The sequence below is a fragment of the Carya illinoinensis genome, chromosome 3, assembly GCF_018687715.1.
Source record: "Carya illinoinensis cultivar Pawnee chromosome 3, C.illinoinensisPawnee_v1, whole genome shotgun sequence".
In the NCBI taxonomy this organism is placed as follows: domain Eukaryota; kingdom Viridiplantae; phylum Streptophyta; class Magnoliopsida; order Fagales; family Juglandaceae; genus Carya; species Carya illinoinensis.
In genome coordinates, this window is record NC_056754.1 from 39357848 (window position 1) to 39384185 (window position 26338).

A 26338-nucleotide genomic window follows, 5' to 3' on the forward strand; every position below is an offset into this window, starting at 1 on the left:
AAGTTTAGTGGACTGACCTCCACAACCATGTCTCACTGTGTAATAGAGGGGTTGTTGACTAGGAAGAACCCAATCATTCATGTTTGAATGAGAGGTAAAGGTCTCTAAAAATTTGAGCCCTGATGCACATGGGGAGCCCAACGGATCCTGACTCTGCCATTTTATCAAATACAATCCACGTTGGTATTTTGCCTTTTTTTGAGTAGGTACCTTTCACGCGAGCAGCAAAAAGATTCACTTAAAAAATAATAATAATTATTATAAAAAATAAATAAATAAATAAAAGGAGAAAAAGGCTTCGTAAATTTTCCTAAGAAAGATAGACTATAACAGAATGAGTCAATACAGAAGCTTTTGTAATCGTATAGAGAGTAATTTTACAGCTTAGGCGATAAGGGAATATACTTTCGTACGCTAATAATGAAATTTACAACTTCTCAACTGGGAAACCAACTACAGGTCTAATCTGTGAGGCCAAATAACGCAGCTCATTTATCTCATCAACAGTAAGTCTCCAGCCAAGTGCACCTGCAAATTCCTCCGCTTGCTCTGCAGTTTTTGCTCCTGGTATTGGCACAACATTCTCCTGGGCTATTAGCCAGTTGAGAGCCACCTATAGAGAGGACCCCATATCTTAGTACTATTGCTCAGCGAAAATAATGATAACCATAATTATAGTTTGTTTTTTGTTTTAACTCTAAAGCAGTGTGCATGAAGCCACCGGGTAGAAGTTGGCATACACAAGAAGGAAAGCAGATAAAGACATTCTGAGATAGTGCATATACCTATGACTAAAAAAGATGGTATGATGTCACTCGGTATTTATTACCTTCCATAAAGTCCGCAACCAGAGGACTTCATGTAGAAATTGTTTCTTGGTTGGTTGGTTGGTTTTTCTTGCTGATTTAGAGATAAACTTATTGATATGCCGTGTACTTGTGGAATAACCTTATTACTTTGAAGAATACTTGTGTGTGCAAAGCACTCTTATCACTCGCAAATTACAAGGGATTCCTACATGAAGCTTTTGGCAGTCTAATCATACTAGAACCTTTTTGGCAACTACTCCTACATGATAAAACCTTAGAGTTTTGTTTTGGGATGATATGACACACTATTTAAAAGAAAAACAAAACAAACCTGCGTGGGAGTTTTACTGTAGCCCTCTCCTATTTCCACAAGCCTGTTAAGCAAAGGTTGGAGCTGCACAGCACAGAAGTATTTCAACAAAGCAGTTTGAACGTAATGGGTTTTCACTATGTTCCACGGTTCTTACCTTTGTTAGAAATTCAGGGGTGTAAATCTGCCTGCGAGGACCAGCTGGTGGATTTTCTGGTGTATACTTCCCCGTAAGAACACCTACATATGTTAAAAAGATACTTTATCTTGTAATTCTGACATTGCGCCTTTTAACCATGTACCATAATTGGGATCACACACAATATTACACCAGGACCATTCTAAACTATTGAATACCTTCGACAAATAACCTTACAAGTGTCGTGGAATTAAAGCACCCCACTTGCTGTAACAAGGGTGCACACAAATAAACAGTGAAGTGCATATGGAAAGCCAAGAGAAAAGAAGAGCATATATATTGAAAGTGAAATACATAATCCAAGACTTCTAACAAACTGTAGTGAAAGCAAAACCCAATAAGTTGTTCACAAGAGTGAATCAGATCGTGATGAAATTCTTAAACATATCTTGAATCTTGCTTGGTTTAGTTTCAACTTGTTTGAAGTTGCTTTTGTTTTCTTTCTCATATAAGTTTACCAGACTGTCAATGTTGGATGGGTGATTGTAAATTTATAAACTGTGAACTAGATAAGCATGGGATGATAATGGCTTGATTTTGGAAGGGTGACTGTCTACCAAATAGCAGGACTCAATTAACAACTATTGCACTCACTGACTTATTAAGTCTGCTATGCAGAGTAATCACCACAACTTCATCTATAATTAAAGAGTAATGCTACATATCACACTCTCATCCTACTTTCATCCCACAGTGTAAAAATGTGACACTTTTATCACCCCTGGATCATGCTTTATTTTTTTTAAAGAAACATTCAATGGTTGATGGGAAATGCCACCTCATCATAGTGGGATGAAAAGGGGGTAGGTAGAGTTTTTCATAATTAAAAGCAACCATACTCAATGGTGGTAAAAGCAAAACCCATTAAGTTGTTCGCCAGGGTGAATCAGATCATAATTTAAATTCTAAAAGGCATATTGCAAAAAGCAAAAGTTACCATCTATGCGAGATATTTTTTTTTGAGAAAAGTAAGAAGATATATTCAAAAGAATAGGCAAAATGCCACGTTCAGTACAAAGAATGTCCTACACTACGTAGGATCAAAAGAAGTAAGAAACTCATGTAAATTCTGGCCATTAAAACTAACAGCAATAGCCCAAGTACAGAGAGTTCTAAAAAAGAAGACTTTCAGCTCCTCCCTTGATCTCTCTTTGCCCTCGAATGTCCGCTCATTGCGTTCTTGCCACACACACCACATAATGCATATCGGGATCATCTTCCAAATTGCCTTAATCTGGGTGTTGCCCCTTAAACCTGTCCAGCTAGCAAGAACCGCCACAACTGATTCCGGCATAACCCAACCCAAGTCTAATCTACAGAAAACCTCGTTCCATAGCCCTCGAGCTACCTCACAGTGTAATAAAAGATGGTCAACAGATTCTCCCCCCTTTTTGCACATACAACACCAATCTGCAATGATCACCCTTCGTTTTCTCAAGTTATCCGTTGTGAGGATCTTGCCCAATGAAGCGGACCACACAAAGAATGCCGCTTTGAGAGGCGCCTTGTGTCTCCAAAGCTTTTTCCAAGGAAACTGTGAGGGTTGCCCTTGTGTTAGAGCCTTATAGAAAACATGGACTGAAAACATACCTTTTCCCGACGGTACCCACCACAACGAATCTAGAAGCTGCGCACTTGGTTTGGTTGAGTACAAAAGGCTGAAAAAGGCTTCAAAAGTATCCACTTCCCAATCTTGGGCAGCCCTGCTAAAACTGATACTCCACTGAATTTGCTCCCCCATCACCACCATGACTTCCGCCACTGATTTTTCTTTGTCGCTTGCAACCAAAAATAGTGTCGGAAATAAAACCTTAAGCGCGCAATTACCACACCAAGTGTCATACCAAAATTTGATCCTGTTCCCCTCTCCTAAACGAAGCCTCGTATAGTGAGAGAAAACCTCCCATCCCTGTCTGATATGTTTCCACAAACCCGCACCATGAGCCCCTCGCACTTCCTTAGAACACCAACCACCCCATAATTCTCCATACTTATTTTCGATCACCAACTTCCAGAGAGCTTCTGGTTCTCTGTGGTATCTCCACAACCACTTTCCAAGTAGAGCCTGATTAAAAATTCTCAGCTTTCTAATGCCCAACCCCCCACTTGAGATGGGCTTACAAACCTGTTCCCACCTGACTAGATGAAACTTAAACTCCTCACCTATTCCGCCCCACAAGAAGTCCCGTTGTAGTTTCTCAATTCGAAGTGCCACCCTTGATGGAAGAGGGAACAGGGATAGAAAATATGTTGGGAGGTTAGATAGCGTACTCTTTATAAGCGTAACCCGACCCCCTTTTGATAAGTACATTCTCTTCCAACCTGCTAAACGTCGCTCTACTCTCTCAATCACTGTATCCCATAACGCCACTGCTCTCGAGGGGGCCCCCAACGGGAGGCCTAGATATGTCATGGGGAGTGTAGCAGTCTTACACCCCAAAGTATTCGCCAAGTGTCTTAGACGCTGTACACCACCAACAGGCACCATCTCTGATTTGTCCAGATTCACCTTCAAGCCTGAAGCTACCTCAAAGCACAGTAGGAGTGCCTTCAGAACTCTAACTTGGAGTTGGTTCGCCTCACAAAAAATTAGTGTGTCATCTGCAAACAACAAATGGGAAATGTTAATACTACCCCCTCCTGGGGTTCCAATCAAGTAACCAGTCATATGCCCATTTGCAACCAGGACTGAGATCATTCTGCTCAAAGCCTCCATTACAATGACAAAGAGTAATGGTGACAACGGATCTCCCTGTCTTAGTCCCCGAGTGCTATTGAAAAAACCTGTAGGGCTTCCATTGACTAAGACTGAGAATTTCGCCGTAGAAATGCACCATCGGATCCAAGTACGCCATCTCTCCCCAAAACCACACTTCCCCAAAATGTCAATTAGAAAGTCCCAATTAACATGATCATACGCCTTCTCCATGTCTAGCTTACATATAATCCCTGGATGACCCGCTTTTAATCTACTGTCCAAGCATTCATTGGCGATGAGCACTGCATCTAGGATCTGTCTATCCTTTACAAATGCATTTTGAGGCTTTGAAATAATCTTTCCAACGATCTGACTAAGGCGATTTGCCAGTACCTTGGATAAGATCTTATAGACCCCATTGACTAAGCTAATGGGGCGAAACTCTTGTATGTCCTCCGCTCCCGCCCTTTTTGGTATTAAGGCTATAAATGTGGCATTTAAGCTTTTCTCAAACTTTCCAAACGAATAAAACTCCTTCAGCACCTCCATTAAGTCCTCCCTTAGGATCTCCCAACAAGTTTGGAAAAAACCCATCGAGTACCCATCTGGACCCGGAGCCTTGTCTTTCGCCATTTTCCGTACCACTTCTATCACCTCTGCCTCTTCAAACGGCCTCTCCAAACGATTAGAGTCCAAAGGTCCAATGGACTCGAAAGCCAACCCCTCTAGCTTAGGCCTCCACCCCACCTGCTCAGTAAGAAGCTGTTCATAAAAACTAACCACGTGATTGTTAATCGCTTGCACATCCCTGCACTCTGACCCATCAATCTTTAGCATATCGATGTTGTTGGATCGCCTGTGAGAATTGGCAACCCTGTGGAAAAACTTAGTGCTACGGTCACCTTCCTTCAGCCATAAGGCTCTAGACTTCTGCCTCCACGAGATCTCTTCCATTAGAATGATCCTCTCGAGCTCTACAACCAAAGCTAATTTTTGGGCTTGTTCCTCCTGATTCAACGGCCTTAACTCTTGAACCCTTTCTAACTCTTGTATCTCCCACTGTTTTGTTTTCTTGAGATCCCCGATATTACCAAAGGATTGCTTGTTCCAAAGCTTTAGATCTTGTTTTAAAGCCTTTAACTTTCCAGCAAAAACAAAACTAGGAGTACCCTGAAATTGGTATGAAGACCACCACTGTCCGACCCTCTCCACAAAGCCTTCAGTTTGCAGCCACATGTTTTCGAACTTAAAATGTTGCTGCCTTCTTCGAATCCCCCCACCGTCCAGCATGATGGGCCAATGATCCGAGCACAACCGAGGCAATCTCTTCTGCCACGCCTCTGGATAGTGAATTTCCCATTCCGGGGAAATTAGAAATCTATCTAACCTAGACCATGTCTGATTATTCGCCCATGTATATATGCCCCCCGCTAGTGGTAAGTCCACTAGATTCAACTCAGAAATGCATTCCGAGAAATCTGACATTGCTGGACGCATTCGTCTATTTCCAAAGCTCTCGCTTGAGAATCTTGTAACATTGAAATCACCGCCTATGCACCAAGGAAGATCCCACCAGCTGTGTAATCCAGCTAGTTCATCCCATAGAAGTCTTCGGTCACTATCTGCGTTGGGTCCATAAACACCTGCAAAGGCCCACATAAACCCATCGATCATGCTCCTAAAAGAACATGCCACTGAGAACAACCCCACTGCCTCCTCCAATTTCTCCACCACCCGTCGATCCCACATCACCACCACTCCTCCCGATGCTCCTTTAGCTGCCAAATACACCCAATCGACATGAACACAGCCCCATATACTACGTATAATTTTTGTATTGACTAGTTTCAATTTCGTTTCCTGTAGGCAAACAATATCCGGCTTCCAACCTCGCAGTAAGTTTCTTACTTGAAGCCGCTTACCGGCATCATTTAGACCCCGGACATTCCACGATAGAATTTTTGGTTTCATTTATTGGAGTAAGCCAGCCCCTTCCCTTTTGACCTCTCCCTACTTGAGCTACCTTCCGAATTCATGGACCATGTTAGCCTATTGAGTTCCCGCTGTTTCTTGGACCCCGTTTTCCTTTGTTGTTGATGACCCACTTCAATGGCGGTGAGTAATGCCATAAATTGCTCTTCATAGCCTTCACACTTTAGACCCACCATGTCCTTTATATCATTCACTGTTTGGAACACCCAATCTGAAGCACTAGATGGATCCGGATACATGCAGTTAAGAGGAATTGGATTTTGTATCCTAAAATCCTTCTGCCCCTCCAAGATCACTCCTCCATTCTCTGAACCCCCTTCCCCTTCATGCTCAATAATCCCCTGTAAAAGCCTTTGAGAACCCTCTTCATCGGACAGAAAAAGTTCACTGGCTGAATCCCCCTCCTCTCCTCCTTCACTGTTTTCCACCGTTACAGTAGCACAGATTACCCCTAGGGGACTCGCCGGACCTTCCCCTTCCTCCCCAAGCCCCGTCGGCCGGTTCTGCACAGACCCCCCAAGAGTACAACCACTCGGTGGTGAGGGGAGAATCACCAGAGGCTCTATCGGCGTGGTCTGAGGCTCCATAAAATCTACCCGGCTTTGCGTCGCCGCTGGTTGATCCACCGGCATGTTCTGATGCCGTCGGGGTGGAGAAGGAACCACCGATGGCGTCGTCTCGTTCCTCTGCCCAAAGCTCTGCTGTTGGTTGCTCTTCGTATCAACGTTGAGAGCAACTTCTGGTAGCTTCTGGTGGTCGGACGGCGTCATCGGCGCCGTCTGATGGACGACCGGCCGATTCTGTTGCCGGCACGACGAAGATTCTGGTAGGAGTCTGTCTCCCGACCCATGACCCGGTGGGTTACCCGTGACCCGTGCCCATTCCTGCCGGGTCGTGGTCTTCAGCTGGGGCCCGGGCCCAGCCCAGGGCCGGCCCACTTGAAACCCATTCCAGCCCTTCCCCTTATATCCTCTGTCCCTCCTATGATCCATGGGCTTTGGCCCACGACCAGCCCAGCCCGCTCCCCCCTTCCAGCCTAAGCCCCCTCCTGCCCAACTTACATTGTTGCCCCTAAAACTCACCGTTTCCCCACCTTCTTTAAAAGCCTCGACCAGCTTCCTCACCAAGGACACCTCCTCCTGCACCATCCTCAACTGCTCCTGCATATCGCGTACCAGAGTCAAAAACTTCCTCACGTCTCTGCCACACTCTGTCTCCCTAGATTGATCCCTATGGGCTCTATGCACAGTACCCCCTCCTGCACCATTTGACCCCGCATGCGTCCCCTCCTTCAGTAGAGCTTCTCTATAGGAAATTACCTTCTCACACCCTCTCTTCAAAGCTTCACCAGGTTTGCCATGGCTGTTTTTCACTATCTGTAAACTCTCCCTCAGCACCTCTCGTAGTTTACTCCAGCCATTACTACCTTCCTCTTCAGGGATGATAATGCAACAGTTTCTTCCCCCATCACCATACACCGCCACCTTAACAAATCGACCACGACTATTTGAGGACCTTTGCATAATAAAACTCCTGTAACCCTCCCTCCTAGATGAAAAGAACTCGTCTCTTTTATCTGTCACACAACCCTCCAGAGCTCCACCTAGCCATTGCGCAGTCCCCAGTCCAAACAATAATTCTTGTTTAAACCTCCTTCCTCTCTCAGTAATGCGAATCAAACCACCCTCTCTCACAACTGAAAAAAGCTTAGAATCAATCACAAACTCCCGCCTGAAACCCATCCTATCCCCCGTCAACGTAAACATCAATAACAAATCATCCTCGACGGCAGAACTTGAAAACAGAAATGCTAAAAATTTGCACTTGTACGGAGAGAAAAATTTGCACTACCCATCACAAAATAAATTAAGCTATGCGAGATATGTTAACAAAATACATGATAGTCAGCTTCTAATTGAATTGGATTCTAATAAAGTTAAGTTTTATCCATTTATATTCATTTTCAGATTTTATAATCAAACCTTAACCGTCAAATCTATTTTTTGTTTATGGATCTTATTTAATTGGATTAGATTCAGATTGAACGCACGATCTGATGAGAATCATTGAAAGCATAGCAAGAGACATGTGCATGTGCACAAGCATAGGCTTGTGTAGAGGAATTTGTTTTTCTTTCCGTTAACAAAAACCAAACCTATATTAAAGTGATAGAACAGAGTATATATTGAAACAACAGCAACAATGGAAACCATGGAAAAAAATTGAAATGCAGAAGAAAAAGAAATGCTCAATGTTGATATCTCGGAATCATAAGCCAATTTCCTGCAAACCTCAGATACAAATTTGTTTTTAAAATTTCTGGTCAATGTGCTCATGTCATTAGATCATTGGCCCTGAAACAACAGCAGCAATAGAAACCACAGAAAAAAATTGAAATGCTGAAGAAAAAGAAATGCCCAATGTTGATTTCTCAGAATCATAAGCCAATTTCCTGCAAACCTCAGATACAACTTTGTTATTAAAATTTCTGGTCAAAATGCTCATGTCATCATTACATCATTGGCCGACAGCATTTAAAGTCATGATGAGATGCCTAACATACACAAATTGAGAATACAATGTTTCTCTTGGCACATCTTATTGCCAACTGGGGATCTTAAGCTTTGGGTTTCGGTGGCAATGATTAAGAAGTCTATGTAACACAGAAAGAAAAAATGGAGCAAGACCATTGGAGTGTAGGCAATTCACCTTGGGCTATAGGTGAATATGCAATCAAAGAGATCCCGAGTTCATCACAGGTTGCCTTTACACCATTATCCTCAGGTGCCCGATATATGAGGCTGTAATTGACTTGGTTTGAAGCCAGTGGAATACCTCTCGTCTTGAGCTTCTCATATGCATCGCGAAGTCGCCTTTCTGAAATTATACACAGTGCTCATCATAAGTGTCCCATAAATTTAATGGAGTAAAATTTTCAAGCCATGCATGTTAAAATTTGTAATTTTTGCTGGATAGTTTCGTTCATTTATATGAAACCAGGAAAAAAATAAAGAAAGAAAATGATGGCTCAAACAAAAAGAGTTATGCATTGTTTTATTTGCATAAGTATAATAAATTATAATTTGAATGGTAGAAAAATACCACTGTAGTTTGAAACACCTACAGCCTTGACAAGGCCCTGCTCAACAGCATCTCCAAGACCATTGATATATCCTGAAAATTGATTTTGCAATGAACTAAACCTCTTCAGAATCCAGGATTTGTACAAATTTCTGATTTTATTAGCTAATGTTGTTCAATGAGACAGTGGTAACACATGAACAACCTTCATTTCCCCATACTCCAGGCCTGAAATTTTCCAAAACACTTTGTCACTAGGGATGACAAAAAACTTATTTAAGGGACACTGGTACAGAAATCATATAAAAAGGCTCATAAAGCACAGACCAATGGAGTTGATATAGATCTACTGAAGATAGTCCAAGGCGACAGAGGGAATCTTTAAGGGCATTGAGGACACTCTGACGGCCCAGTCTCCATGGCAAAGCTGCAAACTTGGTTGCAACAGCAACATGCACGTTTGGATCCTTTTCTTTTCTTTCCTTGATAAATCTGTGACAGGGTAGAATTTTATCAGGTTAATTCAAATTTACTTATGGTCTGAAAGTAGAAATCTAAACCACAATGGATTTCCAGAATCTACCTTCCAAGTAGAGTTTCTGAATTTATGGCACCAAATGATAGCTACATGAACAGAAAATGACAATGTTATTCAGACAGATGACACTTTCACTGCATTTAACGGATAATATTTTTTTTAAGTGCATTCAATGGATAAGAATGAAAGAATAGTAAGACATATTTCTCACCCGAGAGCCATAAACTTCAGCAGTGTCAAAGAAAGTTATACCGCGGTCAATACTGACATCAAAGGCAGCCTTAGCAGCCTTCAGTTTTCTATCTAAAATCATCACAGAGCAAGAGCAAATGTAAACATGTCTTCAAAGACTCATACATAAGATAACATCTTTTCCCAACTAACTACCAAGAATTAGCTGAAAATAAATTCAGCAATAGATAGTAAATCTAACCCATGTTAAGGAGGATACAAATGTTGTGGTGCACACAAGGTATAAATGAGGTCCTGAGGGCATCTTAAAATCTGATAATTTTATTAACTGCATTAATATTAGAAAATGAGTTTGCTATTTGAACATTAACTTCACAAAGAGACAACTCCAACTGCTTTAGGGCTATGATGATAGACTATTGGAAGAGGTCAAGCAGGGTTTGATTTTGTTCTTTCAGGTTCTGAATTTGTAAAGGTATCAAGAGGCTAGAAAGCTTAAAAAATGAGTTAGAGTGCAATATCGCATTAAGTAGTGAAGTCAATGTAGCATTTAGTGGAGAAGAGGATGGAGAGCAGACTTTTTGGGACTGTGTAGATGCATTTCTCCATAGGAGTAGAATTGATAGTATCCTATGAATTGTCTCATGTTAGGAAGATTACACAATCTTGATCAAGTTTCTCTCTGAAAGTGAGTTGTGGGGAGAACTACCACAAAAGGGAAGAGCTTTGGAAAATATTTGGTGCCACGTTAGTATCATGCACTTTTTCCAAACTATGCTCTACAGTTGACAGTCAGGAAACTTAAGTGTCTGGGTAGAAGGGCAGATCGGTATTTTCTTTTGTCAAAAAAAAAAAAAGACTCTGCAGAGAAATGGTGGGTGATTTCTTGGTAGATGGTTATAGGTTCAAATCAGAAGTGCTCATGAAAATGACTGGTTGGGAAGATAATGACAGGTTAAAGACCCAAGGCTAAATTTCTTTATCAAAGTTGAGGGGAATAGACAAAGCAACATTCAGTTGGGAGAGTATCCGCTGCACTCCTGCACCTCCTAAAGCACTTTTTACTTTTTTACACATCTTCCTAGGAGTTCTTAGTGGAGACTTCATTAAGCATGAGAAGGAAATTTTGGAATGGTGATACATTTGGAAGAGCAGAAGGGAACCAAAGGATCATTTAGCACTCCATTTTTTAAGTAGGTAGAGGTTTATGGGCTCTCCAGGGTAGTTCAGTCATCCCAGGAATTAATGTGACGCTGTTGGGCTTTTCTGCATATTTTGATTTTCCTTAAATCTAATGTTTGCTTTTAGTTCAAACTGATGCGACTTTCGAATTTGGAAACATATTTTAATCATTCATTTTCCTAACAACTAATTGTTATATTTATAATTGCTTCAATGTTAACATAGCCAACTATATATACCAAGAAATGCTGATATTCCTCACTAAACTCAAATTTTTTTAATTGACAAAACCTCTTACTTTAAAAAATTACAAGTAGGTTGCAATGCTGAATGCTCTTCTTCCACTTTTGCAAGAGAGCCGGCCTTGCTATTTACACAACTTGCTTTATATGATTTGAATATTTACAGATAGATACAATAATTAGGAAACCCAATATTTTCATTTTATCTTCAACCTCGCTGACACCTAGCAAAAAAGAAAACCTCCTAGACATGTTCAAGTCCAACTTTAGCCTTAACTCACGTTTCCTTCAACAGAAGATTGCCTTTAACTAAACCCCTAGTGGTTGGCTCAAGTGGTAAAAGCCTTGGGCTTGGGGGTATGCTCCTCTAGGTCTAAGGTTCAAATCCCCTTGGGTGCAAACAATATCTAGGGCCATCTGGAAGATTTTTCCTTTGAATTACCCAAAGTGCACTTGTGAGAAACTCATTGCCAAACGCCTGTGCACCCAGGGATTAGTCGGTATGCTGTTCCCTGTTCCTGGACACCAGGTGCCAATAAAAAAACTACTCTCTTAATAAACAAGCACGAAAAATTTCGCATTAATTAAATTCATCTAGTATCTCGTCTATAAACTCCTGTTTTCTTGTATGTTTTGGTACGTAAAAAAAGGAAATTGTAAATTTTAGAGATGAGATAATTCTTAGTCACAATTTGTGTTCATTTTCTCAAGCCTAGACAATATGGAAAGACAATGTATTCTAACGGTGAGTTGGAACTATAGCATGATAGTCGAACACCCAAAAACAATGGTACAAAGAATATGTAGATGGACTCCAGCATTTAGTTCGAAGCATAGCAGCACGAAAACCAGCATGTAAAGCCGCAGCTGATATTAAGAATCAATTCCAACAGGGTAATTCAAGAATTTCGAAACGTTATTTCCCCCATTTTGAGCGAATTTAGGGATCATACCGTCCCATTCAGAGTTATTCCAATAGCTTGTGTCACCCCAAGACCAAGCTCCAATCCCAAGCTTTGTGACCTTCAATTCAGAGGCGCCTAAACTCACCTTCTCTTCGGCTGATTTCAAAGCAGCGAATTCCTCAGAAGCAACAGCTCTTATCCGGTGAACTCTCCTGTGAATGGACACAGAAAAGCACGCACTACTAACATGCACGGCCATCATTTCTTGGAATTACACAACTCCAGGGATAACAAACTCCAGCAAGAATAGGTTTCTTAAATTCGATAAAGGTTTTTCACAAATTTAACAAAAATGGCAAAATGCTATGAGCTCTGAAGTATTGGAGTAGAGAGTGATCGGTAGGAAACAAATTGGTTGGCTGCCAGAAATGCGGAGAAATGGTTCTTAAGATATACACGTGCGCAGTATTGAGTGGTCATATTTCTACTAATCTACTAATGATGGCGTTTCTCGATAAAGTTAGAAATTTTAAGAATTTTCTATTGTGAAAAAAATTTGAGATTGTTACAAACGCATGGGTTTGACATGATCATTTAAATTTTACTTCATAAATTCTTACACATTTATGTACAAACTCTCCAAATTTCTAAGTTTATCGTGGTAGAATGTGGTTTGATTACGCAATTCAGATGAGATAATATAAAATATTTTAAATAGTAATGAGATTATTGAATTAAGATGAGATAAGATAGTTTATAAAAAAGTGTGTGTTTGAATAGTAAGATGAAATGAGATCTTTTTTACTTTTTGAGATTTCATAAATAAGTGAGTCTCACTGTTTGGATAGCTACCATTCACTTACTGTTTTGTACTATTTACTTACTGTTTTTAACTGTTCACTTACTGTTTCTGTCTGTTTTACACTGTTCATTTTAGGTTTTTTGTCATTTATATACTGTTTACTTCACTTTTTACTGTTTATGTCGATTGTTAATTTCAAAACCCATAGATGAAATACAAACAATGCATGCCATTTAGATAGACAGACCAGATTGCCTTACTGCCCACATGAGATGGTTTGTATCTCATCTGGGCATCCAAACTGGGCTATGTATATGTTTGGAAATTTTTCAAGGAGTTTTGATTGGTGAAAGTTTGGTTTGATAATGCAAATGTTACAGTAGAGACTAGGGTGGTAAGGAATTCAATTTGGACCCGAAAAACCAACTAGACTAAACGGTTCAAGTTGGTCCAAACCAAACTGATGGGAAGACTAATTGGTTTTGGCCTTCCAATTGTAAAATTTTTTGGTTCTTGGTTTGGTCTCAGGGTGGGATTTTCAAATCCCACCCTAGACAGGACCGACCGAATATAAATATACATATTTTTAAATATTTTTTTAATAATAACTATGTAATTTTTATCTAACATATCACTATTAAAAATATTAAATATTAAATATGCAATTACTAATATTCTATTAATTAACTAAAATATTATATCAATTAACTAAACTATCACCATTAGGCATTAACTAATTACTATCTACATCTAATTAAAGTAATTAGGTAAATTTTTTTTAAAATAACTCAGTTGCAAATAACTAAATAAGTATCAAGTATATATGAACCTATTGTCAATGAAAATTATTCATTAATCATATACAAAATGTTAAAATTTTAATATAGCCCATCATGCATTAACTATCATAATACATTTGCATACTCTAAGTTAGTAACTATTAACATCATAAATATAATTATAATTAATTATTTTATTAATGAGTTCGCTACATAATCTACATTAAATAATTCACTTAATTTTAATTTTACAAATTAAATAATTTTTTATTAATTTATGTGCCAAAAAGAGAAGAGAGGAAAAACAACACTAACTCATATAGGAAAAAGGCACCGTTTATTTTGTGAATAAATCAAAATATAAATTGAGTTGTGTGAAACAACATCGTTTCATGCAACTCAATATTTTTAATAACCAGTATGTTGAAACAGCACCATTTAGATTTATTTTCAATCCAAATGACGTTGTTTCAACTCATGCCATATCAATTATTGGGCATCCCCTCCCATTCTCTCTTTCACTCCCTTAGTCCCTTTCACTCAAACCCTAGCAACCGAACATCAATACCTCCCCTCTTCAGCCCCTCTACACACTACCGCAACTATCACTAGTATCAACCAAAAAAATGCACCCCACACTACCACAAATTGCATCTAGGGTACGGTCCAAGATTCTGATGATTTGGTACAAATTGGTTTTAATCAACTTTGTAAATTGATTAAAATTGCTTAATTAACATTTGGTGATTTGAGTGTAGAGCATTTTATGCCTATTGTGGTTATTGTTCTCTTATGGGATAACATTTTTTCTTGAACCAAAATACTTGATAGTTGAATCGTTGATACATTTAGTTATGTTGTTTTCTTTGGTTTCTGAATTAGGTTTGTGATTGTTGATTTGTGAATTAGATTTATAAACTTGGAGGTAGGCTTGTGAACTCTAAAGTAGAGTTGTGAATTCTAAATTAGGTTCCACTGGTTTCTAATTATAAAATAGGTTTGTGAAGTAGATTTGATGCATATATGTGTGAATTGTGAACTAGAATTTCGATTTTTGTTTTTTTGTATTTTTTTTTTTTTTGTGTTTTTTGCTAGGATTAATGTAATGTTACTTGATGTGTGACATATATTCGGTTATATTGTCACTTGATGTTATATATATGCACATACATTTCAAAAAATGTTCTTTATTTCTTGGTTCATGTGATCATATATTTGGCTCCCCCACCCACCCCATTTTCTTTGATTTTCTCTGTGTTCTTTAGTTCACCTGATCATTTTTGTTTTGCTAGGATTAATGTAATCTTAATCACCAACAATGTATTCATTGGCCTCACGAGTGTTCTTGAATCTTTATGATTATATTTCTAAATATATATGTTAATATTGGAATTTCTTTCTTTTAGAATTTTATTATGATTGAATTCACTTGATGATGACATAACTTTTTCTCTTATCCATCTCCTTTTCATTTCTAGTGTTGGTATAGAGACATAAAGTGATATTTTCATCTTATCTCCACATAATAATTATTTCACATAATCACATTCTATATGATACACTTGCCTTTTATTATTATTAGTTTCATATACAATATAGAAAATATAAAGAGAAAAATCTACTTTTCAGTGTTTATAAAATGTTTTAATATAATCATTTGAAGAGACAATGACCCAATTTTTTCCAAATGCCTAGGTTTTTAGAACTTTATTTACAATTGTTGAACTCAAAGATTCAAGTTTCATGTAATTATATATCTACACATAGATTTTGATGATAACAAATGAATTCAAAGAATATAAGAGTCTCAAACTCAAGTTGTCTACACAATGGAGTTAAGCACATCAAGGAACCAAACATGAACAAGAAGGGAACAAATTCACATTAAAACTCATAGAGTAATATTGTAAATATCTTAAAAATTTGAAATTAGGATTAAGGTTCAAAATTAATATTTTATCATAAAACATTAAAATACATTTTCTACATGTGCATGAACATTTTGAAAATTTTGAAAGATGATTGATTGTCATATTTCACATGTATATGACATGATTAAAGGTTTGAATTTTGAAAATATTAAAGATGATTGATTATCATCTTTCACATATGTATGTTTTATTTGACTATTTTCAAAAGTGATTGATGCTATTTTTGACTTATGCAAAAAGTAGATGATTTTGTTTGAAAAATTTGAAAAGTATAGTGTACTCCTTTTGTCATATACGAAAAGTAAAAAGATTAGATTTGAAATTTTTGAAAAGTGAATTATGTTGTCTTGAAAAGTGAAAAAGAAGAAACTTTTATTTGAATTTTTTGAAAAAGTGAATGATGTTGTCTTTGATATGTGAATCTTTTTAAATTTGAATATGAAATCTTATATGCCTATAAATAGATCATTTGAGAGCTTCACATTTACAATACTAAGAGCATACAACATTCATTTAAACCTTTCATTCTCTATTCTCTAAGTATTGAGCCTTAACCCTTGTTCATTTTGAAAGAGATATAGTTTCCACTGTATTATTTTTATTTCACTCATTGAGGAGTGTTCTCTGATAACCTACCCACTATCAACTCTTATATCAGTAAAATGGTGTGTATAACCCTTGTGTGTGTAGAAAGTATTCTACACAGGAAATAGTTGAATCACCATGTGTAAGGTGATTGCAAGTGTAGATGGTGTTCTACACGGATCCTTTGTAGTGGTATTTCTCAAAGGTGTAATATGTTTCTATCTCCACCTAAAAGAGGTTGAATAGTGAATTTGGAGATCCTCAAGGGATAGCTTGAAGCGATGACGTAGGTAGTAGGGCCAAACTTCATTAACATAACAAGTTTGCTTTTTTCTTACCCTTACTTTTTATATTTATTGATACTTTGTATTTTGTTTATATTTTATATTGTGTATTTAATTTATAATTGTTAATTTTTAAATACAACTCAATTCACCCCCCTCTTGTGTTAGTCATCTTGGCAACAATTAGTATCAGAGCTAGTTGACCTGTACTGTTCATACAGGCACATCACTCATGGGAACTCTCGCTTGTGACTGTGTCACAAAAGCAAGACTCTCCGACCATGGGTGACGGTGCACCGGTAGAAATGGTGACCGGCTAGTCTGGTAGGTACAATTGTTAGGTGACATAGGTGCAGCCTATGATCAATAATAATTGGTATCAGAGCAAAAGTTTTGTTATAAGATTAACTATCTTTTGAGTTAAGATCTTATGGTTAAGATTGCAGCTTCATTTGGTGAAGGTCAATCTAGCAGTCGACCTCCACTCTTTTGTGGAGACAATTACTCATTCTGAAAAGTTAGAATGAGAATATTATTTCAGGCTCAAGGTCGAGCAATCTGGAAATGCACTGTAAATGGACCTTATATTCTAAGAAAAGTGGTTGATAGAGTAAAGGTCATAAAGGAAGAAGAAGAGTTTGATCGTGAAGAAGATAGACTTTATACATTGAATTTAACTGCTATGAATTCATTATATAATACTCTCAATAGAAATGAATTTAATAGAATAATGACTTGCGCTACGGCAAAGGAAATTTGGGATAACTTGGAAGTTACTTATGAAGGAACTTCGCAAGTCAATGAATCAAAAATTTATATTCTTACTCATAAATATGAAATGTTTATGATGAATGATGATGAATCTATTTCTAGTATGTACACTCGTTTTACTAACATCATAAACAAATTGACAGCTCTTGGCAAAGTTTATTTCAAGGTGGAGTTGGTAAGAAAAATTTTCAACTCTCTACCAAAACGCTGAAATCAAAAGTGACAGCGATTCTTGAAACTAGAGACCTCAAGAAGCTCGAATTGAATGAACTCATTGGGTAACTTTCTACACATAAGTACACATTAAAAAGAGGATAAGAATAAGGAAAGCCAAAGAAGAGTTTGGCACTTAAAGCTGTTCCTCATGAAAGTGAAAGTGATAAAATGAGAAAAATAATGACAAAGATGAAGAAGTTGAAATGATAACAAAAAGAATTAAGAGATTCTTAAAGAAAAATAAAGCTCCTCCAAGGAAATCTTTCAAAAAATTTTTCAATAAATATTCAGGTAAAAATAATTCTTTAATTTATTATAAATACAATAAACCTGGACATATCAAGTCAGATGTCATCTGCTAAAGAAATATCGAAATAAGGGCAAGAAAGTAATGAAAGTTACATGGAATAATGATTCTAGTAACTCAGATAGTGAAGCAAGCAATGAAAAATCAGCAAATCTTTGTCTTATGGCTAAAGATGATCTTGAGGTAACAAATCTCGATAATATTAAAGATCTTTCATATGAAAAATTGTAAAATATTTTAGAAGTGATATAAGAGAAATTTGAAAAATTAAGTATCAAGTATACTACTTTAAAAGAAAAATTCTTCTTTAACAAATAAAACTGATGTTTTAAGAAAAGAAAATCTCGTTTTGAAAAATAAAAATCTTGAGTTAAAGAAGAAAATAACTGATTTAGAAATTATTGTTGCAAATTTTACAAATGGAAAAAAAAATTTTGAAAAACTTCTTGGTAGTCAAAGATGTGTTTTTGACAAGGCAAGCTTGGGATATATTGCCAAAACAAAAATACAAATCTTATAAAAACTTCTTTGATAATCCTTCTACATCAAAGTCTAATATTCAAAATTTTTTTCATAAAAATAATTTTGTCAAAGAAAAATACTATTACAATTACTCAAGTTCTTTATATATGCCACATGCTATTTGCAATTTTTGTAACAGAAATGGTTATAATTATCATGTTTGTCCTATTAGAATAAAGCATACAATAACTATTAGGGTCATATAGGTACCTAAAAATTTTGTTTATTCTAATACTAATAAATAAAGGACCAAAAGAACTTGGGTACCAAGAAAAATCATTTTAATTATTTTTATAGGTATGCATGAAGTCCCTCACAAGGAAAAATAAATGATTTTTAGATAGTGGATGTTCAAAACACATGACGGGATATAAGACTAAGTTCTTTGATCTTAGATCTAAAGAAGAAAAACACGTGACATTTAGAGACAATTCGAAATGGAAGATCGTGGAAATAGGTAAAATTAGTAATGAATCTTCTCTCATAATTGAAGATGTTTTATTTGTTGAAGGTCTAAAGTACAATCTTTTGAATATAAGTCAATTATGTGATAAAAGATTTATAGTTAATTTCAAAATAGATAAGTGCATTAGTTTGAATGATCATGATTGCAATGTTTGTTTTATTATTTTTAGAAGCAACAATGTTTATACAATCCATTTTGAAGAACTTATTTCACAAGATACTATTTATTTTTGAGCTCAAGTTGAAACTAGTTGACTATGGCATAGAAGACTAGGTCATGCCAATATGGAACTTATTTCCAAACTTTCAAAAAGTGATCTTTTGATAAGTTTACCAAAGGTAAATTTTTTTAAAGACAAGATTTGTGATGCATGACAATTTGGTAAACAAGCAAAAACTTCTTTTAAAACCAAGAAACATATTTTCACTACTAGACCACTGTAACTGATACACATGGATCCTTTTGGAGTAAATAAAGTTGCAAGTTTAGGAAGAAAATATTATACATTTGTTATTATTGATGATTTCTCTATATATACTTGGGTCATCTTTATTGCTTATAAAAATGAGGCACATAATGTCTTTACCAAGTTATGTAAAAGAATTTAAAATGAAAATGGCTATACGATTTCAAGTATCCGAAGTGATAAGGAAAAAGAGTTTGTTAGTAGAAATATTGAAAATTTTTGTTATGAAAATAGTTTTGTGTATAATTTTTCTGCTTCTCGAACTTCTCAACAAAATGAGGTAGTAGAGAGGAAAAATAGATCTCTTCAAGATATGGTAAGAACAATACTCAATGAGAACAACTTGCCTAATTACTTTTGGGCCAAAGTGGTAAGTACTGCATGTTATGTTATAAATAGAGTTATACTAAAGTCTAAACTAGATAAAACCCCTATGAGCTTTGGAATGAAAAAAAACTCAACATTAGTTACTTTCATATATTTGGATCCAAATATTTTATTTTGAATGACAGGGATAATTTAGGCAAGTTTGATGCAAAATCTGATGAATGTATCTTTCTTGGGTATTCTACTAATAGTAAAGTTTATAGAGTATTCAATAAAAAGAATTTGACTGTACTAGAATCTATGCATTCAGTATTTGATGAATCTAATTTTTTACTCTCCAAGAAATCCGTTGATGAAGAAATATGAGGTATAAATAATACGAAAAATCTCAATCTCAACAAAGAGAACATAATAGAGGAAGTCCAATATGGAGACATCAGAAAAGATCATCAAAATTTAATACAAGATGCAACCAAACAGTGAAAATTTGTGAAAGATCATCCAGTGGAACAAATTCTAGGAGAACATTCATGAGGTATAAGTACTCAGTCATCTTTTAGAAATATTTACAATCATATTGCTTTTCTATTTCAGATTAAACCTAAAAATATTGATGAAACACTTCTTGATGAATCTTGAATTCTAGCTATGCAAGAAGAGTTGAATCAATTTGAAAGAAATGATATTTGGATACTTGTTTCTAGACCCAAAAATCATACTCTTATTGGAACAAAATGAGATTTTAGAAACAAGAAAAATGAGTCCAGAGTCATTACTAGAAATAAAGCTCGACTTGTAGCCCAATGTTTCAATCAAGAAGAATGAATCGATTATGATAAGACGTATGCACCAGTCGCAAGATTAGAAACTATTCGAATGCTACTTGCATATATTTATTATAAAGATTTCAAACTTTTTCAAATGGATGTTAAAAATGCTTTCTTAAATTGTTTTATAAATGAAGAGGTATATGTTGAGCAACCTCTAGGTTTTGAAAATCATATTTCTCTAAATCATGTTTTCAAACTCACAAAAACACTATACGGACTCAAACAAACTCCTAGAACTTAGTACAAGAGAATTGTTGGTTTATTAATTGAAAAATATTTTTTAAGAGGAAAAATTGATACAACTCTTTTAATTAAAAACGAAAATGATGATATTCTTTTGATTCAGAATTATGTTGATGATATAATATTCGGTGCTACTAATGAAAATATATGCCAAGTTTTTGCTAAGACTATGCAGGAAGAATTTGAAATGAGCATAATGGGAGAACTTACATTCTTTCTCAGATTACAAATTAAGCAAGCAAAAAGTAAAATATTCATCAATCAATCAAAATATATTAAAGAATTACTTAAGAAATTTGGGATGGAATGTGCTAAGAGAATTTAAATACCTATGAGCCCATCCACTGAATTTGATAAAGATGAAATTGATAAGTCAGTTGACTCGAAGGTATATCGAGGTATGATTGGTAGCTTATTATATTAGACATCTAGTAGACCAGATATTATGTTCAGTATGTGCTTATGTACACGATTTCAATCATCTCCAAAAAAATCTCATTTAATTGTAGTTAAGCGTATTCTTATATATCCAAAATAATTTCATTTAATTGCAGTTAAGCGTATTTTTATATATCTTAGTGGTACAATTGACTTACGGTTATGGTATCTTAAGCACAGATCTTTTGATCTCATCACGTACACAGATGCAAATTATACTGGTTGTAAAATTGATCAAAAAACACTAGTAGAGCATGTCATTTCTTAAGTCATGCACTAGTTTCCTGATTTAGTAAAAAAATAAAATTCTGTTGTATTATCTACTGTTGAAGTGGAATATATTGCTGCGAGTAGTTGTTGTACTCAAGTTCTTTACATGAAGCAACAACTTGAAAAATTTAAACTCATGTATACTTACATTCCAATCAAATATGATAATACAAATGCAATAAATATTTTAAAAAACCCAATACAACATTCTAGAATTAAGCATATTGAAATAAGATATCATTTTCTTCAAGATCATGTGCAGAAATGTAATATAGTACAAGAGTTTGCAAATACACACAATCAGTTAGCATATATTTTCACAAAACCTCTACCAAAAGATAGATTATGTATGATTAAAAGAGAAATATGTATGATGTATGATATGAATATCTCTTAAAAGATAGACCAAAGTCAATACAAATAGAGATATTTTTTAAATACTTTTACATAAACTTGAGGTTTTTAACCTCATGTTTGAGACGCTCATTCTCTTCATACAATATAATGTCATCTCTATCCATGGGAACTGGCAAGTGGAATGAAGAATCCAATAGGGATTTCAACTGTTTATTCTTCTGCCAAATGATTCTTTCCCTTGTGTGAGACTCTTGAACAATTCGTTGAAGTACAACAATTTGGTCTTTAAGCTTTTCAACCTCATGGTTTCTGACTTGTAGCCATTTGAAAAAAGCAAATATAGAGGAGGAGTAGCGAGTCCCAAGACTCACTAAGTTGTAAATAGTATTAGAATCTGACTTATTAGCAAAATTAGTATTCTCTTGCTGCAACATGGCACCAATGGTAGCTACAGAAATGATAGGAGATTGAGGTGTAGAATATCTCGTGGATAAATTTAGAGGAATGTTAGAAGAATGAGCCATTGAGAAAAGAATTGAAAGCTTAAAGCGAGAATGTTGAAGGAATGCAGATGAATTATAGAGATGAGAATAAGATTTGATGTGAATTGGATGAACTTTAAGACCGATTTTATAAAGATAGCATAAAGAAGAAGACAGGTTATCATCTCTTCAAATCTTATTTAGTCAAAAATACAAGATACGCTGGACACATATTGTCAAAAGTTTTCTTGCTAAGCCAGCGAGATTAAATAGAAACACAGAGCCTTCAAATTTCTGCTCAATCTCGTTTGTCAACAACATCAGGCGATTGTTTAAATCTCTAGCCAAACTAAATTTATAGAGTTAGGCCTAAAGGCTTTGCAGCACTTGTCGGGTCACGGGCGGCTCTAATTTTTCAATTATCTATAGTTTCTACTAACACACCGTTCGCTTCAGTCCATTTACTTGTTGTGGATCATTTTTAATGATGTCAAAAGGGGGAGAAGTTTCAGACTAGAATATTAACAATTGTTGAATTGCTAAACTTGTTATATATGCTTAGAATTATATTGAGCCTTACCCTTGTTTATTTTGAGAGAGATATAGTTTGAGCTGTATTGTTCTTATTTCACTCATTGAGGAGTGTTATCTGGTAACCTACCCATTATCAGCTCTTGTATCAGTAAAATGATGTGTATAACCCTTGTGTGTGTAGAAAGTGTTCTACATAGGAAATAGTTGAATCACCACGTGTAAGGTGATTGCAAGTATGAATGATGTTCTACACGGATCATTTGTGGTGGTGTTGTTCAAAGGTGTAATAAGTTTCTATCTCCACTTGAAGGAGGTTGAATAGTTAATTTAAGAATCCTCAAGGAGTAACTTGAGGCGAGGACGTAGGCAATGGAGCCGAACCTCGTTAACATACTGAGTTTGCTTCTCTCTTACCCTTATTCTTTATATTTATTGTTGATTTGTATTTTGTTTATATTTTATATTATGTATTTGATTTATAATCGTTAATTTTTAAATATAACTCAATTCACCATCTCTCTTGTGTTAGTCATCTGGGTAACAACAATAATAGATATAATTGATTTTGAAAATCTAAAAAATATATTATAAAACTTATTTTGATAAAATTCTTTCTAAATCGATAATTTTTGAATAAAGATTAAATTGGTTATTAATTGAAAATGTGGTATAAAATTTTAATTAGATAATTCTACTTTACAAAACAATAAGAGTGATTTTTGAATAAAAATATAATGTAAAAATTAAAATAAAAATAAATTTAATAAATTTTACTTTTTAAAATAAAAAATCTCATTCAAAATTTCGCGTTAAGCTCGACAAAGTATTGAGCCGACAGTAATTGAACCCCCCAGTCCCAACCACAAAAAAGTACTGAAAGCTTTGGTTATTTATAAAAAGACAATGATATTGAACATATTTTGTTATGGAAAATGAAAAAAACTAGAGGAAATTTGAGACCCACAAAAAAAAAAAAAAAACCAACATTTTCATGATAGACTCTACTTTTTTTTTAAAAAAATAAATTGTGCGAGAACACATCCTATAACTATATCTAAAATTACTTTTTACTTGTTTAGTTGAATTCTCATGCAAAGGAGTCATATCCGCGTCCTTGATGTCTGTTTTTTAATCGATAAAATTTTTTTATTGAGCGTAAAATAGACCAAGGCCGAGCATACGGAACATATACAAGAGCTTCGCCTATGCATGCTAGTTTAGCGATACAAAGAAGTTATGAAAAGACATGCTAGTAAAATCAATTACAATGAACCAATAGAGTAAAGTGTTGAAAAATAACTAAGCTCATCCATTGGCCACTTTCGATCTTTAAAGTTTCTTGCATTTCTCTCCCTCCAAATACACCACCATAGACAAATTTGGACCATCTTCCTCAATGTCTGTTAGCCTTGGTTCTGCTAACTCATCAAGATGCAAAACTAAACTGTGACTGTATCTTTGACCTTTTCGCTCTTTTCCAATCTGTATATATTATTGAAGTACGGCTGATATTTGATAGTGGGTGGAGATATGAACTACACGATTAGTGGCAGCCTGAACTCACTGCTGGCGGGGGGAGTATCAGCCTCACTACTGTATTATGTTTATGCTACACTTCCCACAAAACCCGTTCTTGCATCATCCATAGGGCTTGGTAAGACTTAATCATACTCTTCACAATTATGTTAAATTTTCCATATTTATTATAAATTTATGTTGCTAGAGCCATGTTTCAAGATATTTATTCTATGCATGTATGGATAAGACCTACTTTTAGTCTTTTCATTCGCATTTGGTCCCTACTAAAATCTTTTTAATTAAAGGATGCTCAATTAGTGGACTTCATGTTTATTAAAATTTTGTAGAAGATTTTTTATAAGAGCAAAGATCAAAATTTTGTAGAAGATTTTTTACAAGAGCAAAGATCAATGCACTTTTTATTTTTTGAGAAAAAGGAACAAATAGCTCCTATGGTATCGATTCATTGTTCTGCTAGCCTTCGTATATCTATTCTAGCCTTATTGAGTTATGGTGAGGCTTGAAGGACATGCAAATGTAACACTTATAGCAAACTTAAGTTACGTTCTTCTAATGGATCTAAATAAGTTAGTAACTAAAGTAATTGCTCATGCCCCTATAATCCTACTCATGCATGCATTACCTATACAAAATTTCCTACTCATGCATCATAATAAGCCAAAAGGTCATCCATGTAACTGCTGGTCGAATGCTGAGCATTTACAGTTGGAAGTTTCACTTTTGAAACATTGTTTTAATTCTTAGAAAATAATGAAAGGGACGTAAGGTAAGCATGCAAGTAACACACCCTTCCCATAGGTTTGGAGCTTTATGTACTTTCATAACCGTGCCTGAGACCCAGCATAATAAAAATACCTAGTTTTTTGAAAATAAATTCCCAAAAAACATAGCATAAAAATACAATCTCATAACAAGAAAATTTAAAACTGATCTTTTTGTAAAAAAAGACACATATTAACTAAGTCTGAAAATCCCTTGACACATGATCTATGCTTGGATGTCAACTCGTCAACACTATTTTCATTACGTGGACATTTTAAAAACATTAAAAAAAAAAAACAAACAGTACTCATAATGAGTAGAATACTCGATAAGTAGTACATTATACAGTAAACATAATAAGCATCGAGTTTTCTTGAAAAGTTTGCATACTTATACTAATATTAACATAAACACGTAAGATGTACTATGCATAACTTATTATTCCCTTTCTTTAATGGCCAGAAAACCTTAATCCCCATGTGCAGCGCTGTGCAGCGGTTCCACTGTCTATGGCCACAAGGGGAACCACTTAGCTTATCATAACATACCATGGTGGACCACACTAAGTCCACGGCTTGCACATACACCAATAACTGCATTGGTGACTTGCATCTTTTATGGCCATTCTTAAAGCTTCTTTCATATCTTGTCTTCTATCTTTCTTACTATGATGCATGTTCAACACATAATAACCTAGCTCATTGTAATTGCTAGGCCTGTCTGTTGCACTTTTGGGAGTGATGGGTAGTTGTTTTGAGAAATTTGGGAAGATATATCCACGTGTTGTATCTTTGGTGTCGCTTATAATGACCGTTGGTTACTTTGGGATTATGCGGAGTCCACGCTGAAATGTTTACAAGCGAGACTCTAGTTATCTGCTGAGTCTGTATGGTACTCGCCAACTTTGATCGAATTATATCTCATCCAGTAGCCAGGATTAGTGTGTTCACATGTCTTCTGTGTTATAATATGCATATTGTCTGCTGTGTTTGTGTTCCATCTTTTCTTTGTTTTTGTTATTAGAGCTGTTTATGTTCCCGTACACACATTTCTATATGGGTGCTTATACTTAAGCCATGTCCCTCCCCCTCCCCCCCTTCCGCTTCCCTACCCTTAGAATTTACTTTGGATTGTTCGACTTTTTAAGTTGGCGTAACAGTTAGAATCATTTTTAGAAGCTCAAATAAGGTTTGAACTCGTGAATTTCTTTGGAAGTGACTTGTCAAAAAAAAAAAAAAAAAAAATACTTGGAAGGTGAATTTTGCCACTGCCATTTTGA

The 26338-nt window shown here is 35.7% G+C and overlaps 1 protein-coding gene and 1 long non-coding RNA gene across 2 annotated transcripts; one reads left to right on the top strand and one right to left on the bottom strand.

The window, feature by feature from the left end:
* Positions 1–282: 282 nt before the first annotated feature.
* Positions 283–12598, bottom strand: LOC122304205 (uncharacterized oxidoreductase At1g06690, chloroplastic). Its single transcript, XM_043116322.1, has 10 exons — positions 12197–12598; positions 9839–9930; positions 9673–9713; positions 9417–9581; positions 9295–9317; positions 9111–9182; positions 8718–8885; positions 1277–1359; positions 1141–1203; positions 283–613 (listed from the first exon to the last, which is right to left on the bottom strand). Exons 1-10 carry the CDS (start codon positions 12408–12410, stop codon positions 428–430), a joined length of 1107 nt encoding a protein of 368 aa, XP_042972256.1. The 5' UTR covers positions 12411–12598; the 3' UTR covers positions 283–427.
* Positions 12599–23636: 11038 nt separating this feature from the next.
* Positions 23637–26043, top strand: LOC122304206. The gene is made up of 2 exons (XR_006240963.1): positions 23637–24412; positions 25774–26043. It is a non-coding gene; the product is annotated as an uncharacterized LOC122304206 (long non-coding RNA).
* The last annotated feature ends 295 nt before the right edge of the window (positions 26044–26338 follow it).

Excerpts from the sequence above, each read along its gene's own strand:
- LOC122304205 (XM_043116322.1), bottom strand. The coding sequence starts at position 12,410 with ATGATGGCCGTGCATGTTAGTAGTGCGTGCTTTTCTGTGTCCATTCAC. Across the intron at positions 9,931-12,196 it reads GAATAACTCTGAATGGGACG|ATAGAAAACTGAAGGCTGCT; the intron begins GTATGATCCCTA and ends TGATGATTTTAG. Across the intron at positions 9,582-9,672 it reads TCAGAAACTCTACTTGGAAG|ATTTATCAAGGAAAGAAAAG; the intron begins GTAGATTCTGGA and ends ACCCTGTCACAG.